This window comes from Pantherophis guttatus, chromosome 6 (assembly GCF_059756535.1).
Source record: "Pantherophis guttatus breed Tessera chromosome 6, ASM5975653v1, whole genome shotgun sequence".
In the NCBI taxonomy this organism is placed as follows: domain Eukaryota; kingdom Metazoa; phylum Chordata; class Lepidosauria; order Squamata; family Colubridae; genus Pantherophis; species Pantherophis guttatus.
This window is the reverse complement of record NC_142068.1, coordinates 59366703-59389007: the sequence shown is the minus strand read 5'-3', so window position 1 is coordinate 59389007 and position 22305 is coordinate 59366703. Positions and strand designations below refer to the sequence as shown.

At 34.5% G+C, this 22305-nt stretch overlaps 1 protein-coding gene across 2 annotated transcripts in view; it reads right to left on the bottom strand.

Annotated features, from left to right (window-relative positions):
* Positions 1-22024, bottom strand: part of GPR26 (G protein-coupled receptor 26) — a 34716-nt gene extending 12692 nt beyond the window's left edge. The window contains exons 1-2 of one of the 2 annotated variants that reach the window (XM_060682830.2): positions 20992-22024; positions 5651-5764 (exon numbers count right to left, since the gene is read on the bottom strand). In XM_060682830.2, coding sequence (XP_060538813.1) covers positions 5651-5764; positions 20992-21710 — 833 coding nt within the window. In that variant the 5' untranslated portion in view covers positions 21711-22024. The remainder of the gene's footprint in view (positions 1-5650; positions 5765-20991) is intronic. The other variant, XM_034436400.3, reaches the window with a different exon arrangement.
* Positions 22025-22305: the final 281 nt, after the last annotated feature.

Below are 22305 nucleotides of genomic sequence, written 5' to 3'. Positions count from 1 at the left end.
TGAGACACACCGGTCTAGACCATTTCTTGATCCAGGCACAGAATTACAAATTTGACTAGTTTCAGTATTTTCAAAAAGATTTTTGCATCTGGAACTCAACAGAGCCAGAGAAGAGCTTAATTCCCTCACATTCTTGATTTCTAAAAGGAGAAAATATTTTAGCAATAGTTTAGAAACTAGTAACCATACATTAGTTATACAGTATAGAGAGAGTCTGGTGGTCTCCCTCTCTCTCTCCCTCTTGCCCTCCCTTCTTCCTCTCTCTCTTCCATCCATCCATCATCTATCTATCTATCTATCTATCTATCTATCTATCTATCTATCTATCTATCTATCTATCATCTCCTTTCTTTATTATTTTTATAAATAACTAAAGGCAGAAAACATACTTAACACTTCTTCTTCCTCTTATAACAACCACCCTGTAAGCTGAATTGGGTTGAGGGAGAGTGACCGGCCAAGGTCACCCAGCTTGCTTTCATGCCTAAAGTGGGATTAGACCAGTTTCCCATTTCTAGCCTTGTGCCTAATCACTAGTCCAAACTGTAACTGTATTAATCATACTCTCATTTATCATATAAATATTAATATATTCATAAGAACTGGTACAAAAAAAGTCTATACCACATGAATTTTTAGAATATATAGTTTAAATCAATGACAGAATCAAGCTTCATTATATCCTTCTTGTTGAGTCTTTAAAAGAACGAATCAATGTTTACTGCCATGACATTAAAAAACTATAAAAAAATTTGCAGTACTTGATCCAATTATTTTTTCCAATTGTTTTTCTAATGATTTTTTGAAACCATAATCTGCCTTTTTTTTGTTTGCTGAGTGTTTAAACTAGTAAGCAATTTTGGATAAATTAGCCATTGATTTCTAAGCTACAGAAAAGTTGCCCTAATAAATACTGCCTTTTTTTCTTTTTCTTTTTGCTATATTGTTAAGTAATAGATACTGGTGTGGGGAAGTATTGAAGAAAATATTCTCAGTGGTCTTCTAAGTGGGTCCATGTATTTTTTTGTTTGTTTGTTTGTTTGTTTGAGCATCTGAAGAAGGCAGCATGGGAGATCTGTTCTTCCTCTGGCCATGTTCATCTTATTTCGAGAGGAGTAATAATTAGGAACCATCTCCAAGAAAAGAAAGAGCTGGTGTTAGGCATCTCTAGAAACTGCTGCTATGTAAAATTGACACATGCTTAATGATGCTGTTGACTTTCTCTATGAAAGTGCTACATTGTTTTTATCCTTAAGAAACATCCATTCTAATCCGTCAGTTCTGCTGTGCATCCAAAAACAAGATCATTCAAATGTACTCTCCTCCTCCTCTTCTTCTCCTTCTTCTTCTCCTTCTTCTCCTTCTCCTTCTTCTTCTTCCCTTCCTTCCTTCCTTCTTTCTTCCTCTACGACTACTACTATTAGTACTATTAATATTACTAGTAACATATATCCAGTGACTTTTGAACATCGAAAAGGTCCATATATTGTTTTTTAAAAAAAGACTATTGATTGCTATCTTTCCTCAGCATACATTCTGTTGTTTCATTTCTAATTTTACATTAGATAGTTATTTCAAATACTTCTGCATTATATCTATGTTTTTACAACCTGCATTAGGTATCTATCTCTTTATAGAAAGGAGTGCTTGTACTTACTATCAGATCAATTGCCATCAATCTTGCCTTCTAAAAAAGCATTTAAACAGTCAGCATATATCTGTTATATTTCCCATCCATTGGATACAACATAAAACAGAAGACAAAAATAAGACTAGCAAAATATTGCAATATGGTATTAACAGACATTCAAATGAATGAATACTGTATAAATAAATTTGTTTGTTTATATATTTTCAGAAATTGCAGATCACTCTGGTCAGGAAATTCTGGATGGCATGCAACTTCCCAATGCATAATTAGGATTAAAAGAATACAAATCAATTTTTTTAAAAATGTATAGTAGTTTCTCCAGTAAATCCTGGAGAAAATCTATGTTGCTACTAAGAATTGACAGTGATGTAATGGCACATCAACAATTCATCAATAAGACAAAACTGAGACATATATTTAGAAAAATAAAACCAATTCTCCCTCAGGAACATAGTTGCAGTGAACCATCTCCCAGTACTGGTAGCCTAAATGTTATTTAAATTTAATTATATTTGATAAAGTTAAGCACATTTAACATTAACTGATCAGTACTGGTATCAGATGATAGGGTGATTCAATATTAGTCTATTACAAGTTACATGCCTACAGAAAACAACTAAGCATGAAACAACAAATGTTAGTTACTAATTAAAATAGGCAATAGTCAACCCCTGCAAGACACTATTGGCTAGGGCTGATTTAGAAGAGTTTCAGAACATATTTGGGGAATAAGCAGAGCAGACCACTGCTTTAAAGCAGCTGCTTTTTGGTTCCAGGTTCTCATTTGAGCCGTAAGTGTTCATTAATTGTAAGAACAGAAAGCTGCCTTATACTTATTCCAATGGCTACGTAGAAATGGCAAAGATCAAGCATTTTGCTTGATTGCAAAACACTAATTCATGGATGTATTTATATATGTATTCACTGGATATGTATATTTATTTATTTTAGACAGCATTAAATTATATTTGCCATTTTAAACTGATCCATCAGAATCTATTATCTATCTATCTATCTATCTATCTATCTATCTATCTATCTATCTATCTATATTATCTCTCTCTCTCTCTCTCTCTGCCATCTATCTATACTTTATAAACACACTTTATAATGATCAGGCAGAAGATATTTTTCTCTTTCAAAGCTGTTCTTAACCATCTTACTTTGTCATATAAATCCAGCTACATAATGTATATCCATCCATCCATCTATCCATCCTAATCTAATTTATCAACTCATGGGTCATCTATTTATGTTTACCTGATGCTCCAAACTAACCACTATGGGCATGAATCCAAGCTATAATGGAAGAATATTTTACAATCAATATGTCAACTGACAAATTAGCAAACAAAAAAAATCAAGTGGTACAATGAAAAATAGTTATTCTGCACTATTATGTCTTTTGAGCCAGTCACCATAAAAATGAAAGATCTGATTATATAGCTACTCTCCAGAGAAGAATCTAAAAGAAGCTATCTCTCATTCCAATACTTTGCAACACTAATGCATTATCTTTCCTCTCCCCAATGTATTGCTCTGTCTCAACACATTGTTTTCTCCAAGCACTGATCTAATAGTAGAATAAATTAATCTTATATTGATGGAAAAAAAGAGACCCAGCTAGCTATTTTCAACATGCTATTCTTAAATCCCCTAGTAAGTCCTTTAATGTCATGCAAATATGAAATGATATGAGCCTGCAGTACAGTGGACTAAAGCACACTGTTATTAACATCTGCTGCTTGCAATTACTGCAAGTTCAAATCTCACCAGGCTCAAGGTTGACTCAGCCTTCCATCCTTTCAAAGGTAGGTGAAATGAGGACCCAGATTGTGGGGGCAATAAGCTGACTTTGTATAAATATACAAAAGTATGAAGGCTATTGCTTAATGCATTGTCTCCGAACAAGGGTGGCATATAAATTAAAAGCGTGTATAGTTAATATTTCGGGTTTCTTCCCGTGTAATTGTGGATATATCCCTAAAAGGGTAGAAGCGACGTTTCGGCAGAATCCCATCTGCCATCATCAGGCTTATGCCAGTAGTCATTTTGCACTAACTATATATATATATATATATATATGATCTCCAGCCTCTGGTCCATGGACCAGCATTGCATTGTGGCATGCCAGCAACTGGGCCATGATATGACATTGCGCAAACAAGCAAAGCTCCATCCGCAGGATGCAGGCAGCATGTAAAACCTTGCCCCCTTCAATCCACAGAAAAATCTTTCTCCATGGAAATGGTTCCTGGTGCCCAAAAGGTTGGGGGCCACTGATGTAATGATTATTTGATTTAATATGTTTTAATCAGCCTACGTGATCTCAGTGTCTCCAAATGTGTCTATAATACAACACTCAGAATTCTCAATAGGTATAACCACAGACTATTACATCTGAACATTTTGGACACTAAAAACATTTGAAATCTACCAATATGGAGAGAGCAAGGCTGGATAAATAATTTATTCTAAGAACACTTGAAACTGGATAAGGGCTACTACATGTATCAGATAAACATTTCGATGTGTGAGTCAAAATATAGAAGCAGAAGATAAGAACTCTATTTGATAAACTCCCACAGTTTGGACATATGTACATGAATTATTAGCACCAGGAAACTAACATCAGTATGCATAGTGCTTTAAGTTTCATATGTGTGCCAATATCTTCTCATTTTTTTCCATCAACTGTTCTGTTAAAAATAAATCTACACATTCCAAATGTTCATAAAAGCTAACATAATCTTTCAGATTTTTCCCTCTTGTGCTGTTTCTGAAGTACCGCAATCAACATTTCAATAAATTAGTTCTACTTGAACAATGATGAGTTATGTCTTTGAATACAATTTTCCCCTCAGTCTTTATTTTGAAGTAACATTGAACTGTTTTGACAATTGTGGTAGAACTGAGATTTTTGTGATCTTGTGTTAGTTAAACTGTACACGCTTATAGATTAATAATTCCATCACCAGCAGTCCTCGCTTACATATTGCCTGATCTAGTGATTATTCAAAGTTACAACACTATAAAAAAATAACTTTGCAATCAATCGTCATATTTACAAACACTGAAGCATCCTGAAATCACATGATTGCCATGGTGTGTTTTCCAACCAACTTGTGATAAGCAGACTTAATGGAGAATGCAGAAATAAAACAACAAGTCACAGACACATGATTTGCTTAATTATGGTGACTTGCCTGGTGACCAAATGGGAAGTTAGGTCATAAGTTTGTCACAGTCATGTGATTTCCCATTTAGTGACCATCAAGCTTAGCGACAGAGTTGTCAGTCCCAACTGTGGTCACTAAGCAAAGACTACCTACTTGGACCATATACTCCCTCTCTGTTATGCTACTATTACTAGGAGCATTTTTCTAAACTTCTTTAATATATTTAGCAGCGATAAATCATGTATAAGGTTCCACAGCGATAAAGCTGGGCTATCACTAATCATCATCATATGGAGGGCACTTGAAATGTTATTTTACAGTGATATATTTGTAAAACATGGCACAGAGCAGAGATGTCACTAGTAATAGCTGAAGGGAGCAAAGAAAAATGAGAGAGAGTCAGGAAAATATCCAAAGTTATATGGCCTAAATGCTGCTTTATTACATAAGAACATCATAAAATACAGGTCTATAAACATTATGGAAATATATGACATGACATCTTCCTCAAGTTGTTTGCTATGGCTTGAAATATCTGTACAGAAATAAATGTGTACTCATATTTATGCATTAGAGAGCATAAAAGAACTGTTGCATTTTATGGTCAACATTCTAAAACCTGTCTGATCTTCTTCAGTGAGAATCTGATTCCAGTCTCCATGACGTTTATTAGAATATTTGTAATGCAAGAAACAAAATACAAGCTATAGATGGCAACAATTGTCAGTGCAGTGAAAAATAAAAATCCTGAGCAGAATGTTGCCAAGTGAATATTGGATATATCTTTGTTCGGAAAGGACTGAAGTGGCATAAAACTTACCTTGTGATTACATACGGTGCAAAACAAAGTATAAAAGTGCCAATAAATGTACTGATCTTCTTGGTTGCTCGTTGTCTCCGTCTCTTTTGCTCTTCTAGACATCGCTCTCTTACACTGTGCAGCATTGGGCGCAAACAGGAAAATCAATTATAAACTGAGGTTGCATTTCCATATTTTTCTAGTCATTTCAATATGCATTTTTTCCAAGAGGCATTCAAATTATATAGAATTATTTTTCTGGATCATAATATTTCTTGCCAAAAGATTATGTAAATAAAACATTTCCTTTGCAACAAATCATATTATAATACAAATTATATTTTTGTAGATCTTAGTAAGTAGACATACAGTAAGTTAATTTATCGCATGTTGCTTATATTCATGTTGGAAACATAATGTGTGTGTATTTATGTGTGTTTATACATATACTATAAAATCTATATATGGTTGCACCCTTTTAACTTTCAGGACCTTGCATATTTGCAGAAAAGAATTGGTAATAACAATCTGCTAAATATCTGAAGGCTACAAGCCAACATACAGTTGTGTTCTTAAGTCTGGAGTGAAATGAGAAAAAAACCAAGGTATATCAAGATAACAATAAGGAATGAAGGAACTAACAAAGTATTCAGAAGAGACTATAACAAGAATTGGAAGTCTTCTAGTCCAACCCTTTGCTCAAGCAGGAGACCCTATATAATTCTGGACAAATGGCTGCCCAATCTCTTCTTGAAATCTCCACTGATGGAGCGCCCACAACTTCTAGAGGTAAACTGTTCCATTGATGAATTGTTCTTGCTCTCAGAAGAGTTCTCCTTAGTACTAGGTTACATCTCTCTTTAATGATATTCTACCCATTATCTCTATCCCTGCCTTCAGGTGCTTTGGAGAATAGTTTGAGCCTTTCTTTTTTCTGACAACCCCTCACATACTGGAAGACTTAATCATATCACTCCTAGTCCTTCTCTTTGTTAGAATAGACATACCTAGTTCTATCAATTGTTCATTGTTCATCCTATCATCTTTGTTGCTCTTCTCTGCATTCTTTCTAGAGTTTCAGCATATTTTTACATATATCATGGCGACCAGAACTGGATGCAGTATTCCAAGTGTGGTGTTTTAAATCAATCAATCAATAATTCAAGACTACGTAATTATGTGCATATCTGCACTGACCATCTAAGCTGTTTCTGCCTGTAAACCAGTTCAAGAAAACCCCATTCAGACTAAGAAACTTTTACAACAGTTTTCAGAGGATTCAAATTGACCAATTTCTCTGCAGTGTGCCCTTTTACCTTTTTTCCAGGAAAGCAATTGCATTTTACTGCATTTTATTTCTTCAAATAAGAAAAAAGCTGATTGGCAGGTGGAATGGACTCCAGGAATATTCCCAATCAGCTGTTCCCAGAGGTGAATTTTAGCAACAGGTTTCTTGGTTGTGAGCTCTGTGCCTTGCTTTTTTTTTTTTTTTTTTGCTTTTTTTCCTGCCTCTGAAAGCCTCTGAAACAGGGCTTCAGAAAAAAAGCCTCTGAAGCGCTGTTTGAGGGCTTTTTTTCTGAAGCTCTGTTTGGGAACTAATTTTCTGAAGCTTTGTTTCTGATGCTTTTTTCAGCCTCTGAAACCTCCGTTTGAGAAGCTGGGCGGGACTACATATGGAGTATAAGACACACCCAGATTTTCACTCTCTTTTTTGGGAGAAAAAGGTGCGTCTTATAGTCCAAAAATATGGTATTTATATATTCAGGTTAAAGGCTCAACAGAAATCAGCTGGATGTACAAACAGGCACAACAATCACTATTAAATAAAAAATTATTTCCAGCCATCCTGTTGCTCTTTAACAGTTCCAATTCCTCCCTTTTTTTGGTATTTCTGAAGTAACATAATGATTATAATATTTGCCTCAAATGTAGAAATTTAATAATTCAGAATTAAGTAGGAATATTTTGTTATTTGAATTACATTTTTAAAAATTTTTCCAAGTCAGCAAGTGTGTCCTTTAAAAAAAATATACTTAAGAAACAATGAAATGCTGCAGCCCTGGACTTATTTTTAAGGAGAGGGGTGAGAAGAAAATCCAGCTTGGTCAAGAAAAGTAAAATAGCAATTTCAAAAAAAATTCTGCTGATTTTTTGAAACATGGAATTAGTTCAGCAAGTTCATAGCCACTATGCAACACCATCATTAAAAGAAAATTCTAGAAAACCATTAAAATCAGAGTACCTATTGACTCATTCAAGCAAATGTTTCTTTCTCTTAGAATTAGCCTGAAAGGTACTAAAACACCATAGTTAAAACAGAATGAACTGTTCAGAACAACGTAAAGGAAAAATGGTTTTTTAAAAGCTTGGCAAGAAAATGCACCTGAAAATCATTTTTATGATAAGTAGAATACAGGGTGATGTTTTCCATTTCTACCTTCCAGTAACTGTTGCTGGTGTATTCTGGCAACAAGGCAACAAGCAGTGTGGATTAGCCACAGCATGTGCAGGGAAATAAAAAGTGCTAGAATCTCCTCCAGCATTTCAAATCAGAATGAGTTAAACAGCTTCAGAAATATTAAACAAAACTTGTTGAAAGCGTAGCCTTTTTTCCAAAAACAAACAACACTGCAGGTTTCTACACATCTGATATGCAGAAATAAAAAAATGGATATATTAAAATAAGATTTTAATCTACTTCAAATTATAAAATTTTCCTGGCAATAGTTTATCTGTAACTTCACTCAACCATCAAGGCAATGGATATGATGTGTTCCTTCAAAGACCCTGAAATGTCAGTTTGCTGATGGAAGCTTCTATCTGTCTATATTTATATCTTGTGGTGTTTATGGTGGTGATAGAAAACAAAGAATGGATGTACATCAGATGGATGGATTGATGAATGGATGGGTTAGGGAAGGAAGGAAGGAAGGAAGGAAGGAAGGAAGGAAGGAAGGAAGGAAGGAAGGAAGGAAGGAAATTTAATAGGAATAAGAAAAGATCTCTCTCTCCTCATTTCAGTTCTAAGCACAAGATTCAAGTGATCTTCCTATGCAGCTTTCATTTTCATAAGATTTCTCCCTTTGGTTTGACATTTTAAACAATATTTACAGATTCGATTATAACAAAAAGCAATCTGACAATCACCTGCAAAGCTGAAATAAATGATAGATCATATATTGAGCACTTATTGATTCAGGCCAATACCAAAAGTTTAACTAAGATTAATGTGTTGATTTTTAAATATTCTTCGTAATAATTCTAATATACAAGTAAGATTACAGACTAGGGGAGCACAATATTTAGAAAGAGGGATTCAACAAGGAGAGGGCTCTTTAAAAATTGATTTTACTCTGTGGAAAAGACAGCTTCTTTTAAATGCAACTCTAGTGACAGCTCTGGGAACCTTCTTTTTGGGCTAACACTAGTTTCAAGCCAGTAAACTTTAGATGAACCATGATTCTGCAATCCAGTCTGGATCTTCTCTATTTCACTATTACTACTGAAAACAGAAAACTTCACATGAAATGCAAATGAACTTTTAGCATCAATCCTTCAGCCAAAAATTGTGTACTATTCAGTATAAAACATAGTTAGTTGTTCCTGTTGTGTCATCAACCTGAAATACTATCCTCATCTGGGAGTCCAGATAAGCTGCAAACATTTATAAAGTTTATCAAGTTATCTTTCAATATCATAAATGACTTGTAAGCTGAGATCCAGCTGGTGAATTATAAATTGCTCAGGCTCGATATAATTATAACTGATTCTGCCTTGAGCACAATGTATTTTGAATTTGTCCATACAATCATACTATGCATATAAGGTTAATACATTCAAATAAGCTGTTCTGTAGATATTTAAAAATTTCTTTTATTAAATATATATGATAACAATTGTTAATCAAAGCAACAAGTACAAATAGTCCTTGTTAGTTACAAGGACTCAAATATATCTAATCACTTCCAATACTGAAAAAAATAAATTACTAATGTAGTCAATCAAACTATAGATAGATGTAATGTAGTCAATCAAACTTGATAGAACTTTAAAAGTACAATTAAATCACTGTGATCAATGCCCTTTTTATTCTAATACATTACATATAATGAGAATGATATTCTTTCATTCTGATATAATGACCAATATCATTCTGATATTCTGATATAATGACCAATTATATTCTTTAAAAACAGGAAAATAAAGCATGCATTCTAGATAAATATATAATAACATCATCGCTTTTAAAGAAAGATCCTGAATATTTGTTCCTTCCCTAAAATATTAAACATTAACTTAACAAAAGAACAGAATAATAGAGTTGGAAGGGACTGCAGCTGCAGCACATTATTGGCTCATATTTAAATGGTTGTCTACTAGGACTCTTAGATCCCTCTCACAGTTACTGCTATTGAACCAAATACCACCTATTGTATACCAGTATTTCTGGTTTTTCTTGCTTAAATGTAAAACTTTACTTTTTCTACCACTGGATTGCATTTTGTTGGATAGGGCCTGTGTTTAAGTCTGTTAAGACCCTTCTGGATCATGAGCATATCTTCTAAAATGTTGACTATTCCTGCCAGATGACAGATTTGCCTGTCATCTACAAATTTGATGTGTTCCCCTTCTATACACTCTTTTTGTCAATCTATTATAAATAATTAAGTGGAACTAACATTGGCATTGCTCTCAAAATATTTAGCACTCTGGATACAATGTTCCTGATGCAATATTTTTCACATTACCAGAAAATCATTATTCTTTGGGAAGCAATCAACAAACTTGTGAATGTTGGATGATAAAAGAACAGGGAACTTAGATTGGAAGTTGGAAGGAAGGAAGGAACGAAGGAAGGAACGAAGGAAGGAAGTAAGGAAGGAAGAAAGGAAGGAAGGAAGAAAGGAAGGAAAAGGTACATCAGAGGTATCCAAAGCATTTCAAATTCAAAATACTTGAATCTTTGAAAGATTCTGCCCGTTCTGGAAATGTTTGAGCTCCAAGTTATGTTTTAAGTTGAAAAAATTTGTACACCAGTAAGCTATTAAAATACTGAATGAAAGGAACAAAGATTTTGAAAAGCCTCAATAGAATCCATTTTCATTATAAGGTATTGTTGATTTATTTTAAGACTAATTTGAATAATTAATCTATTCATTAATCTATTCATTAAATCAATACATACAGTCTTAATTCAATAGCTATTTTCAAACGGAGCTTTTATGTATTTTTAAGTCCTTTGAATGGAGTATTGTAAATTTTGCTGCATCAATGGAAAGAGTTAAAGTAAAGGCTTAAAGTAGATTAAAATAGGGATTGTGAAAGTTGGGGTTTCGGCACACTAAAAATTCACACAAGAGAAGAATAAATAAGACATTTTATCTCAAAGATGGCTACATGTGGATACTAGTCTTTAGCTAGTATGCATATGAAACATCATTCCCTTCTAATCTTGTGATGCCTTGGCATTCAACCATCAGAGAGACCAAATTAGTACATTACCCTGATATAAAAGGCCTTTGGGAATTATTTTTTTGGAAATTCTCCCGGTCTTAAATTTGCAATATACAATCAGTACAGTACTGTAAAAATATGAGCACCAGAATCAAAAGGCCAGGTGTAACCAATGCTGAATTTTCCAGGCTGTACCAATCGTACCAGAATGGTAAATTATATCAGGCTATAGTACTTCATAACATTTTTTATTTATTTATTTATTTTGTCAACAAGTACAAGGAAACAACTAACAGTATAGACCTAGAAATGGACACATATAAAAGGAAATAAATAAGCAAAACATAGCCATAAACACATAAAATGAGTACATATAAATGGGAACAGTAGGACAGGGACGGTAGGCACGCTGGTTCGCTTATGCACACCCCCTTAGGGACCTCTTAAGAAACGTGAAAGGTCCACGGTAGACAGTTTAGGGTAAAAGGTATGGGGATTAGAGAGACTAACAACAGGATCAGGTAGAGTGTTCCAGACATTTACTACTCTGTTGCAGAAGTCATATTTCCTACAATCAAGATTAGAGTGAATTACATTGAATTTGAATCTATTGATAGCCCTTGTGTTACTATGGTTGAAATTAAAGTATTGGTTTATAGGTACGACGTTTTGGTAAATAATCCTATGAACTAAGCTTAGGTTGGAACGTAGACGGTGTAGTTCGAGGCTATCGAGGTCTAACATTTCAAGCCTGGTATATAGGGAATTTTATTTTGAGCAGAGGATTTGAGTACTCTTCTAGTAAAATATCTCTGGACCCTCTCTAATATATTGATGTCTGAAATACAGTGACGGTTCCAGGCAGGTGAGCAGTATTCAAGTATAGGTCTGGCAAAAGGTTTGTCAGACTGTGATACAAATTTCAGAGGAATAGTAGTTTTAATAGCAAGGCTATTTAATTCTTTTCAACCAAGGACTGAACTAGCTTTTAAATAATGAATCAACCAAAGGGTAGATGGAACAACGACAAAAAGAGGAGAAAATCAAATATGATCATTAAATGGGTTCAGTTTAAATATAACATCTTGAGTTCAATCACAACTGATAACTTTTTTTCTGCATCTTAATCCCTTTTTGTCTCACTAAAAAGTTATATAATTTGATGCCATCTTTTGGAGTAGTTTTGGAGTCTCATACTGCCATTTTGAGCATCTATGGGTTTATTCTATAATGAAATGTATATCCCATCTTTATGTTTGAATAAACAATCAAGGCAAGTTACAACATTTTAAGAATGTAAGTATAAAATCAAAATCAAAAATCAACAATCAAGGTCAATAAAATACAATAAAATAATGAACGTAAAGAGCACGGTGACAGATACATTTTGGCAATTGTCCTAAATATTTAAGAGAGAAAAAAGATTCATCTCCTTGGAAGAATATCCTCCCCCACAGAGTGCAAAGCTAAAAGCTGTGTGAGGCCTGGAAGCCATCTTTTGCATTGGACCTTCAGTCTTGCCACATTTAGTGCTCTGGGAAACTGGGAGGGGGGATTGTATGGAGCTGGGAAGATATATAGTCATAATAACATTCCTTTTTCTGGTAATCAAGGACATTCTTCCCTGCACCTGGAAGGGTGTGTCTGGGAAGCATCTCCAGTTGGGATGGTGCATTCATTGGGGCATGTGATGGACATATGGGTGCTGGGCAGGGATTTGAATTTTCATTTGGGTGGTGAAAACCTGGAAGCTTTCAGATTCAGGGTTTCCCAGATATGCCAATATGACATCTCTAATAAAATGGAAGTTTGAGGAACTTCAAACCTCAGAATCTTGTTTTGTTAGGGGTGTAACTTGGAACCCTCACATTCTGAGCTTCTGACAGTGGGGGCATCTTCAGATGGACCTCCAAGGTACCAGGCAGGTTCATACCAGGAAAGGCAATCTCTCAACCCAGGTAGCCCTTCACTTACAACCACTCATTTTGTTTGAAGTTTCAATGACACTGAAAAAAGTGTCTTATGACCATTTTTCACACTCAGACTGTTGCAGCATCCCCATGGTCATGTGATCAAAATTTGGATGCTTGGCAATTGGCTCATATTTATGATGGCTATAGTGTTTTGGAGTTATATAATTCCCTTTTGCGACTTTCTGACAAGCAAAGTCAATGGGGAAGCCACTTAGTGACAATGTCACTAACTTAACAACCACAGTAATTCACTTAACAACTGTGGCAACAAAAGTTGTAAAATGTAGCAAAACTCACTTAGCAATTGTCTTGCTTAGTAACTGCAATTCGGGCTCAATTGCGGTCATACGTCGAGGACTATCTGAAAGGGGTTTATCACTTAAAATTGTGTTCAGCAAAATAGGAGGTGGGGGCATTGAGTATATATATTTTGTTTTGAGTTCCTAAGAAATAAAGGAAGGATAAGTAAAGTAAATGTCCTTAAAAAAATAATAAATGATTGAGAGGCAGAACAGATCTTTCACTTGCATCATTTCTGTAGAAATATGCTTCTTATTATACCACTACAAATCCAATGGCAACTAGGTATTTAGGAACACTCCCAAAATGGATATTCTATTTTAATTCTAATTGTATTTTTTACTGTTCATGGCCCAGAGTCCATTAGGAGTGGGGAAACCTAGAAATGTTAGTTTAAAAAGCAGATAAAGGAGGAGAAAGCACAAGGGAACATCACACTCAGCTCTGAGATTAGATAGAGTTAGATTGTGGAATATCCCGTATCTAAGATGTCTCAAGTATCAGCAAAACCTGTTTACAAAAAGGAAAATCATTGATTTTGATGAATTAAAGTGGAAGTTGGCAGATGGAGGGATAAAGCGGAAGGATTTTAAGAAATGTAGTGATATTTTTGATGGGATAAAAGACAGTAAGAAATATAGAGAACACAAAATTCTAAAATACTATACTAACAAAATAGGCTAATTGTGATCAAAGAATGAGAGAATTTATGTACAGATAATGGTATTAAAGGTGAACCAAAACATAGCTACTAGTTGATTAAAAAATTCTGGTGATTTCAAGGACACCTTTGTGCAATTTCCTTAGCAACCATAGGGAAGAGATTTGTCATAGTCTTCTTCCAGTGTGCAGAATTAAATAAAATATTGAACTTTGCTTTGCCAACTATCTCAGCTTTAAAAGACTTTCTTCCTTTATTTGGTTACAGTATTATTCAAATACTTTGCTCTGAAGAAACAAATACTGGTTACCAAGATGAGATGGTCGACATTTTAGCTCAAGCTTATTAAATATCACAATATTAATACTTAGGCTTTCACTGGTTATATAGCTCAGTTAATGGATTTACACAGCAGTTTTCTACATTCAGTAGAATTTATTCCCAGGATATGTTACTCAGAATGTTTATAAAACTCTTAAGATTAATGCATTTTGTTATATAAATAAAGCAGCATTCCTATTATTAGATCAAAGAGAAACAGAATATAAGATGTCATGCTGCATCATTTGTATATTTGTTCTACTAGTTACATTATATATGTACATAAGTCTCTTTATGTGTGACTTCTGGTAATATGCAATTCTCCTATTTAGAGTGATTTTGAATATCTCCTCTTGTTTATCTAAGCAATGATTCAAACTTTTTGACACATCTATTTTTATAAACTGCTTTCTGCTTTATCAGTTTTCCCACTAATAGTCTTTGTTATCACATTTCTTGCAATTGGGAATTTAAATGTGCTTAAGAAATGTAGACATTCCATGGAAAATGAAATCTATGCCAGCATATAGCTAGCAGAAATAATCTTGCTGTTTAGCTTTGATTAAGATTTCCCAGCCAGCTATGAGTGTGGGAAAGCCAGGAACATGCTGCTCAGGCCAACTTGTAGCTTATTAGTTAGCACTGGAAAACAAAATAATATTAATGGAAGAACAGTCTTTTAAAATTAACTCATATAATTCCACGTAAAATTGAACTTTTGTTTTGAATTTGGAGTGCTTCTTTATATCCATACAACTTAGGAATGCAATTTATACCCTTAAAGACAAGTCACCTGTTTGTGATTCATCCTTAACATGAAGTTCAAAAAAACCTGTGATGGAGGAAGTTAATCCAAACAACAATGCCTTAAATTAGAGGCATCTAAGGTTACAAGATTGTGTTCATGTGGAGGTAGACAATCTATAATTAAAATCATGTTCAGTACTGTATAGTTACACTAAAGAACAAATGAGATAAAGAAAATGAAGGGTGAGCCAAAAGGGCAAATGAATAGGATTACAGTAAAGAATCCCGAATGTAATTTTGCATGTAATTAATTCATTTATAATTATTAAAATTATCAATATAAGTTACATGTTTCATAAATGAAATACACAGATAATAACTATTCTTCCTGTAACCATAGCCAATGAAGTATCCTCAAGAGACCTAAAACTTCAGCTGATACTGCATCCTCATGTGAACATTATTCAATATTGTGTTTTCTTTAAAATTCTATCTAGAAAGTCAAGATGTCATCAAAGTTAAACTTCATTCTCAACAATAATTGCAATGGTATCATTTTCCAACATTGTTATTTAGTTTCTACTTCACAACCTTCATCCAAGTAGTCATCAGGGCTGACCCTGCTTAGGTTATGAAATCAACTAATATCAGCTAAGTGCTGTCAGTTGTTGAGGCAAATTAAAATTTAACTGTTTAAAATTAGCTCTATGTGAAGACAACACTGGGAGTTGTACACTTTTGCTTTAGAGTAGGGTGTCAAACTCATGTTGTTACGGCAGCATCATGTGATGTATCAGTACTTTTTCAGTTTAGCGAACTGGCTGTAGGCATGACCAGCGTGTGACGCATCCAGCACATGGGGCCGAAGTTTGACAGTCCTGCTTTAGAGGGTTTCAATTTCTATGTAAGCCCTTCAACAAAAATTAACCAATTAGAAGTTTTAAAGCATCTTCAAAAGATACATGGGCATTTCACTTTTTTTTACAACTAGGGGCAGATCTTTGATTATTCAAGTGTGAAACACCAGAGATTCTCCCTTTCTACTTAAAATAGTACAACTGCCATTCTGACCTCTTTTAGTCAATAATAGAAGACCTGTAGGTGACTTTATAATGTGCTATATAGCAAATCCAGAAGTGTTGATTTGGTTACTCAGCACTATTCCTTCAAATGCCCAAATAATCCATATTTCTGTAATAAGCATCACATTCAGGACGAAGCTTTATCTCATGAATTGTAAAGTATGAAGGAAAAAAGAAATGCGAAGGAATGCAATTGATAATAGTCACTGGAATTAGCTGTGGTTCCTGGAAATCATCTTAGTTATAGTATATAACTTTGAGATCAATTGATTGACGCTGACATTTAAGTATATATATTTTCTAGACTGTGGTTCCTTTTCCTCTGAATGATTCACTTATATTTAAATGCTGATTAATCACAAACAACCCAGACATGTTTTCAAATAATCAAATATTACATATTGCATACTAAACTCTCTATCATCTTAATTAACAGGCAAATCTTCTTTAAGAAAGAAAAAAAATTAATTTAATGGGAAAATCTGGTTTCCTTTTGCTGACAAGGATTGATTGATGGAGTATTTGGACTTTGTTTTTCTTGTCTAAGAGTTGAGTTATGGGGACAAGAGAGATTGTGAAGAAAATAATTGTGCATGGTTACCCTTAATGGACTTTTGCTATAAACATTGATTGATATACTATTTTGATTTTGTTTTCCTTACCTAAGAAATATGCTATGGGGAGAAGAGATATTAATTTTTATTTAGAGATGTTTATAAGCTATATTGCTTTTCCAGCTGGGGTGAAGGAGAAAATTACTACACTGTCTTTCCATTTTTTTTTCTTTCTTTCCCTTTTTTACCTCTCTTTTTTCTTTCTTTTTAAAATTCCCTTGTTTGTATTTTTTAGTTTGCATTGATTTTTATCACTGAAGAATGACATGCATCATTATTAATAAGAAATTATTTTAAAACAAAAGAAATCTGGTTTTCAATCTGATTTGATACATTAAGATGAATATAAAATGAACTTCAATATCAGATTTCAACTGAAAAAGAAAAATTCCTGGAAAGAAAAGGAAGACATAAAACCATATCATTCTTAGTTGTTACTCCTAAGTAATTGTATCACTTAATGAATACGAGAACTCCAGCTGGTGTTTAATGCTGAGGTCCATGTATGTGCTCATTATGTCTGTGAAAATAAATCCTACTAAGGGATTAAATCTGGGTGATGATCTTCATAGTCAAGGGTTTCTCACTTATCCTGTCATCCTCTTAGCAATATTAGAAGAAGTTTCAAAGATTTCTGTTTCATTATAGTTTAAGCCCACTGAAATATAACATCACACTTACATTGCCTATGATCAATTAAAACAAACCAAATCCAAGCTATTGCTTTTGAACTGGTTTGCTTCAATTCTGTTGTGATCAACTACAGTGTTTTCCCGAAAATAAGACCCTGTCTTCTATTTTTTACAACCCTGAAATAAGTGCTTGGCCTTATTGCCATGCGCTCAAAAGCCCGATTGGGCTTATTATCAGGGGATGTCTTATTTGGGGGGAAACAGGGTATTACAGGGTGTCCTCGACTTACAACAGTTTGTTTTGTGACTGAAGTTACAACGGCACTGAAAAAAGTGATTTACGACCTTTTTTTTGCATTTATGACCATTGCAGTATTCCCATAGTCAGGTGATCAAAATTCAATGCTTGACAACTGACTCATATTTATGACCGTTGCAGTGCCCTGAGGTCATGTGATCCTCTTTTCTGACCTTCTCACAAGCAAAGTCAAGGGGAAAGCCAGATTCTGCAGTGATTCACTTAACAACTGTGGCAAGAAAGATCATAAATTGGGACAAAATTCACAAATGTCTCACATAAATGTTGGGCTCAGTTGTGGTTGTAAATTGAGGATTACCTATATTTAGTATTTGGATGCAACTTTCAGCAGCATGTCAGGAAGAAATAGAAAAATATGTATGAATCAAAGATTTATGTACATATTTGTTATTTATGAATGAAGCCAATATGATATTCTCATATTCTGACCCAGTATTTTTTTTCATTCTAACTATAATAATAAAAGGGACCTTTGGCGTTTATGTAATTGGTTTCAAATCTTGTTTTGTACTGGATTCATAATATTCCACTTTATAATTGTCCAAAACCACATTATCACTTTGGAAATGAAAGAAATACCCCTACTTTCAAATTAATGGTAGCTGATTATGAGACTCTGCATCTGTTAAAGAGTATGTCCCATAATACTTTGACCTCATAGAAACACATGTTCCTTTTATGCAATCTTTTGTAACCGAATGAAATTTTTAGCATTATTTGCGTTTCAAATGTCTATTATGTCTAAAATGTCTATTATGTCTATTATGTCTATTATGTCTATTCACATTGTATTAGAATTCTTCTACAAAATAGATTCCTTGTTTCCAATTCACATAATCTTCATTCCATTTTACTGGAGATTCCATTTTATTCTGAAAACACATTCAAAATAATTTACCTTAAAATGGTTCAACTTTGAACTTGTTGTGATACATGAGACTTCTTAAAGTTGTCTCAGGAATCTAGGTTAGATTGGAAGCAATATTGAAAGAAAGAAATTTAAATGTGTTCCAACTAGGCTATTTTTCTAATTTAAATTGCACTGCAGTTGATACTGAATTATAGTGATTTATAGAGTGCTGCCATTGGAATGGGTTCACTTCCATGAATGCTGCAACTGTCTGCAAAAATAATAACAGGGCTGTCTAAATTACAGTCCTGTGTTATTTTTAAATATAAAAGTGTATATTGGGACATCTAACCACAACTTTCTAGTAGCTTGTGTACCTTGATCTTAAGTGGTTTTAAGATGTCAAGCAATGGGTCAGGGACATTAGTCTGAACCTCATTTCTCACCAATTCCCATATTAATCTCACATCCTTATTTCCTGTCTTATGCTAGCCTATCTGCTGGGGTTTTTGGGGGGGATGGGAAGAGATACTTTACTTACTTACTTAATTAATTAATTAATTAATTAATTAACCACACATCTCCCCTATAAGGAGGACTTACATTGACAGTCTTCGAAGTTTCTAGTTCCATGCATCATTTTTTAATTTTTTTTAGTAACTTTAATTTTAAAAAATGGGATTCTGGACTAATAATAAAGTAAAGAACTTCAGCATAGTTTTCTTTACCTATGGATCATATCGATTTTATTTTAGACAATAAGAAAGAATAGCAACTGTGACTCTAACGCTCTAAGTATTGCCAGATGCCCAACAAAAGGCCAAGGCCTTTAGGAACATTGTAAGAAAGGGGATTAGGATGATTGCTATTCTAATAAATTAGTGTTTTTTGATTGGTTATTTATTTGTATTATTTTATTTATTAGATCTATATGGCTGCCCATTTCACCAAAGGTGACTCAGGGTAGTGTAAAACAATACAATAAGACAATGTCTTACAACAAACATAATATAATCATATAAAGTTTGGAGTTAAAAATTAGTACTATTAAAACTAAGAGTGAAATATACAAACGCCCCCGATGACAACCATTTTGTGAGTAGAAAAGTACCCAAGGAGCCATTTTGTGAGAACACCCACAGCATGGTCTCAGAATTCAAAATCTGCTTACCATTACCCTAAAAGAAGAGACGCATTGTAAAAATGTGTATTAATCATGATTCTTTTTCTTTGCATAATTATCTATCTTTTCTTTGTGTCCCATATTATTAATATCAATATAGTTTCAATAATCCTAACTTATTTTTTTTTTCTTGTTAGAGATGACAAACTACATCATTTATTCATGTATGATAAGTCCAAATTGGGACATTATATTCACCTTTATTTATTTCTTCCAGTGACATCTTTACAGTCAATATTTATATTATCCATCACAATGTTTCTTGTTTTCTGATGATCCCATCCCCCCCCACACATCTACACATAATACACAAATACTTTGAAGTCTCAGTAAATGAAACAGATTGCTCTGTGACTTTGTCCCTTGAAACGTTTCTTCATCTCCTTTGAACAAAACCTAGTCTAGCTAAGATAGTTAGATCAGTTTTCCCATTGAATCCTCTCACTTCTCCTTTCTATTCTATAGATCTTCTAATTATATTTCCTCATTCTCAATCCTCCTGTTTCTATCTTCCCACTATTTATGTTTTCTTATCATAGCGATCCTTCTTTCACCTCTATCTTGAGATTCATCTTACTATGCATAGAAAATATGGGTTGATTTAAGGACTCTTGAGTACACTTAACTCAACTTTCTTTCCTTGTCAGTATGAATTTGAATCTTAATGCTATTTTTGATGTATTTGTACTAGTTCGTTGCTTGTGTTTATTTTTGGATAAATATTTCTCTGGGCATCCTTCCTTCAAGGAAAGTTACTGACTTTACAGTGACATTCCAAAATGCACAAAAAACCAGAATGGCATTAGTATGCTATTTTCCCACTGATATATCCTAAGGGATATCAGAAATTTTAATTTAATTTTATTCATACAGCATGTATGAATAACTCTGATCAACATTAATGAACAGACATGGATCTATTCACTCACTAGCAAAATTGTCAAAACGCACTACCCTAAAGGAAATGTGTCCATGTGTAAACTTTTAGATTCCAGTACAGCCTTCAAAATACATTCCTAGATTACTTTTCTTTGCCTGCCACATGCCCCCAACACATTTTCAAAATATTATTAGCAATAAATTTTATAGATTTTTGGGAATAGAAACATGCAGAAGAAAAGCAAGGAAGAGCTACATTTTAAAATATAGACAGATGATAGTTTTGTCTAATAAGAATCCTTAGCAGTGTGCGATCTTGTTAGAAAAAGATGAAGGCATCTCCTTACCTGGGATGGATGTCCACAAGGAGCACAAGGGTCTGCATAGTAATCACGTCAATCCTTTTACAGTGAAAGCGTGCCACCTTCAGCACTTTCAGATATGTGAAACACAAGACTACGAGAGAAAGGAGAAAGCTAAAGGAATGAAAGATTCCTGTGAAAATCATAAACTGGGTCCTGTCCTCCAGTCTCTTGTTGTACAGGGTGCAAGAGGCATAAAGGTGGTGGAATCCTACCCAAGAAAGAGAAGTTGCCACAATTGGGAAAGATACTGAGTGTAACCACGTGTAGCTCAGGATGAGGGCAGCATCTTTGTAACGCATCTTGGAATGGTAGTTTAGAGGAAATACCACTGCTATCCACCGGTCAATGCTGAGAGCTGCCATGCTCAGCATGGAATTGGTAGTCAAGAAAGTCTCTAAAAACCCCACTATGTGGCAAAGCTGTTCTCCTCCAGGTGGTTTCTTGTAAATGATCCCAGCCAGAGTGAGAGGCATGTTCAAAGCAGTCATCAACAAGTTGCAGAAGGTCAGGTTGAGGATAAACAATCCCGGGACTTGCTTGCGGATATCTGCACTATACAGAAAGCAGATCAGCACCAACACATTGGACAGCAACGATACAAGGATGAGCACCACAATTAAGAAAGCCAGGATCACTTCCCAAATGTTCATGGTGCCTCCATTCACAGGAGGAACATTTCCAAAACTGCACCCAGCTGGCATCCAGAAAACATGGTGTGAGGCACTCTCACACCCTCCTCCTCCTCCCCAGCCTGCTCGCACTCCTGCATGCCCTCCGTATTTTTAGAAGAGCTGCAGTCCCTCCACCCCCTGCTGCTGCTTCTTTCCACGTCAATGCTTTTTAGAGAGAGGCACAAAAAGCAATGGGAATGCCCATTAAACTACAAAGGGGGTGATTTTTTTAAAAAAAACGAACCATGTGGATCATCCAGAATCAAGGCACAACTCTTCTAAAGAAAGCAGAATACTCTGAGCGGCAGGTCCTCTGAGATCTCTCATTATTGGTCCTAATGCTTCTCAGCAGTTCAGCCAGTATATTTATTTTCTTTTACTCCCTGCATCCGTCTCTCTCTTTCTCTCTCTCTCTCTCTCTCTCTCCCTCCCTTGCTCTCATTCGCTCTCCCCCGCCCACCTATAAGCTTTCAGGCTGACTCTAACCTGCTTTTATGATCACAGATATATCTCCCATTAATGGATTAAAGTGTGCACACTGCTGGTGATTTGCTGGCATGAGTGATTCTCCATCATTTTCTTTTTATTTTCCCACAGTGCAAATTTCCTATATCAGTTTCATCCC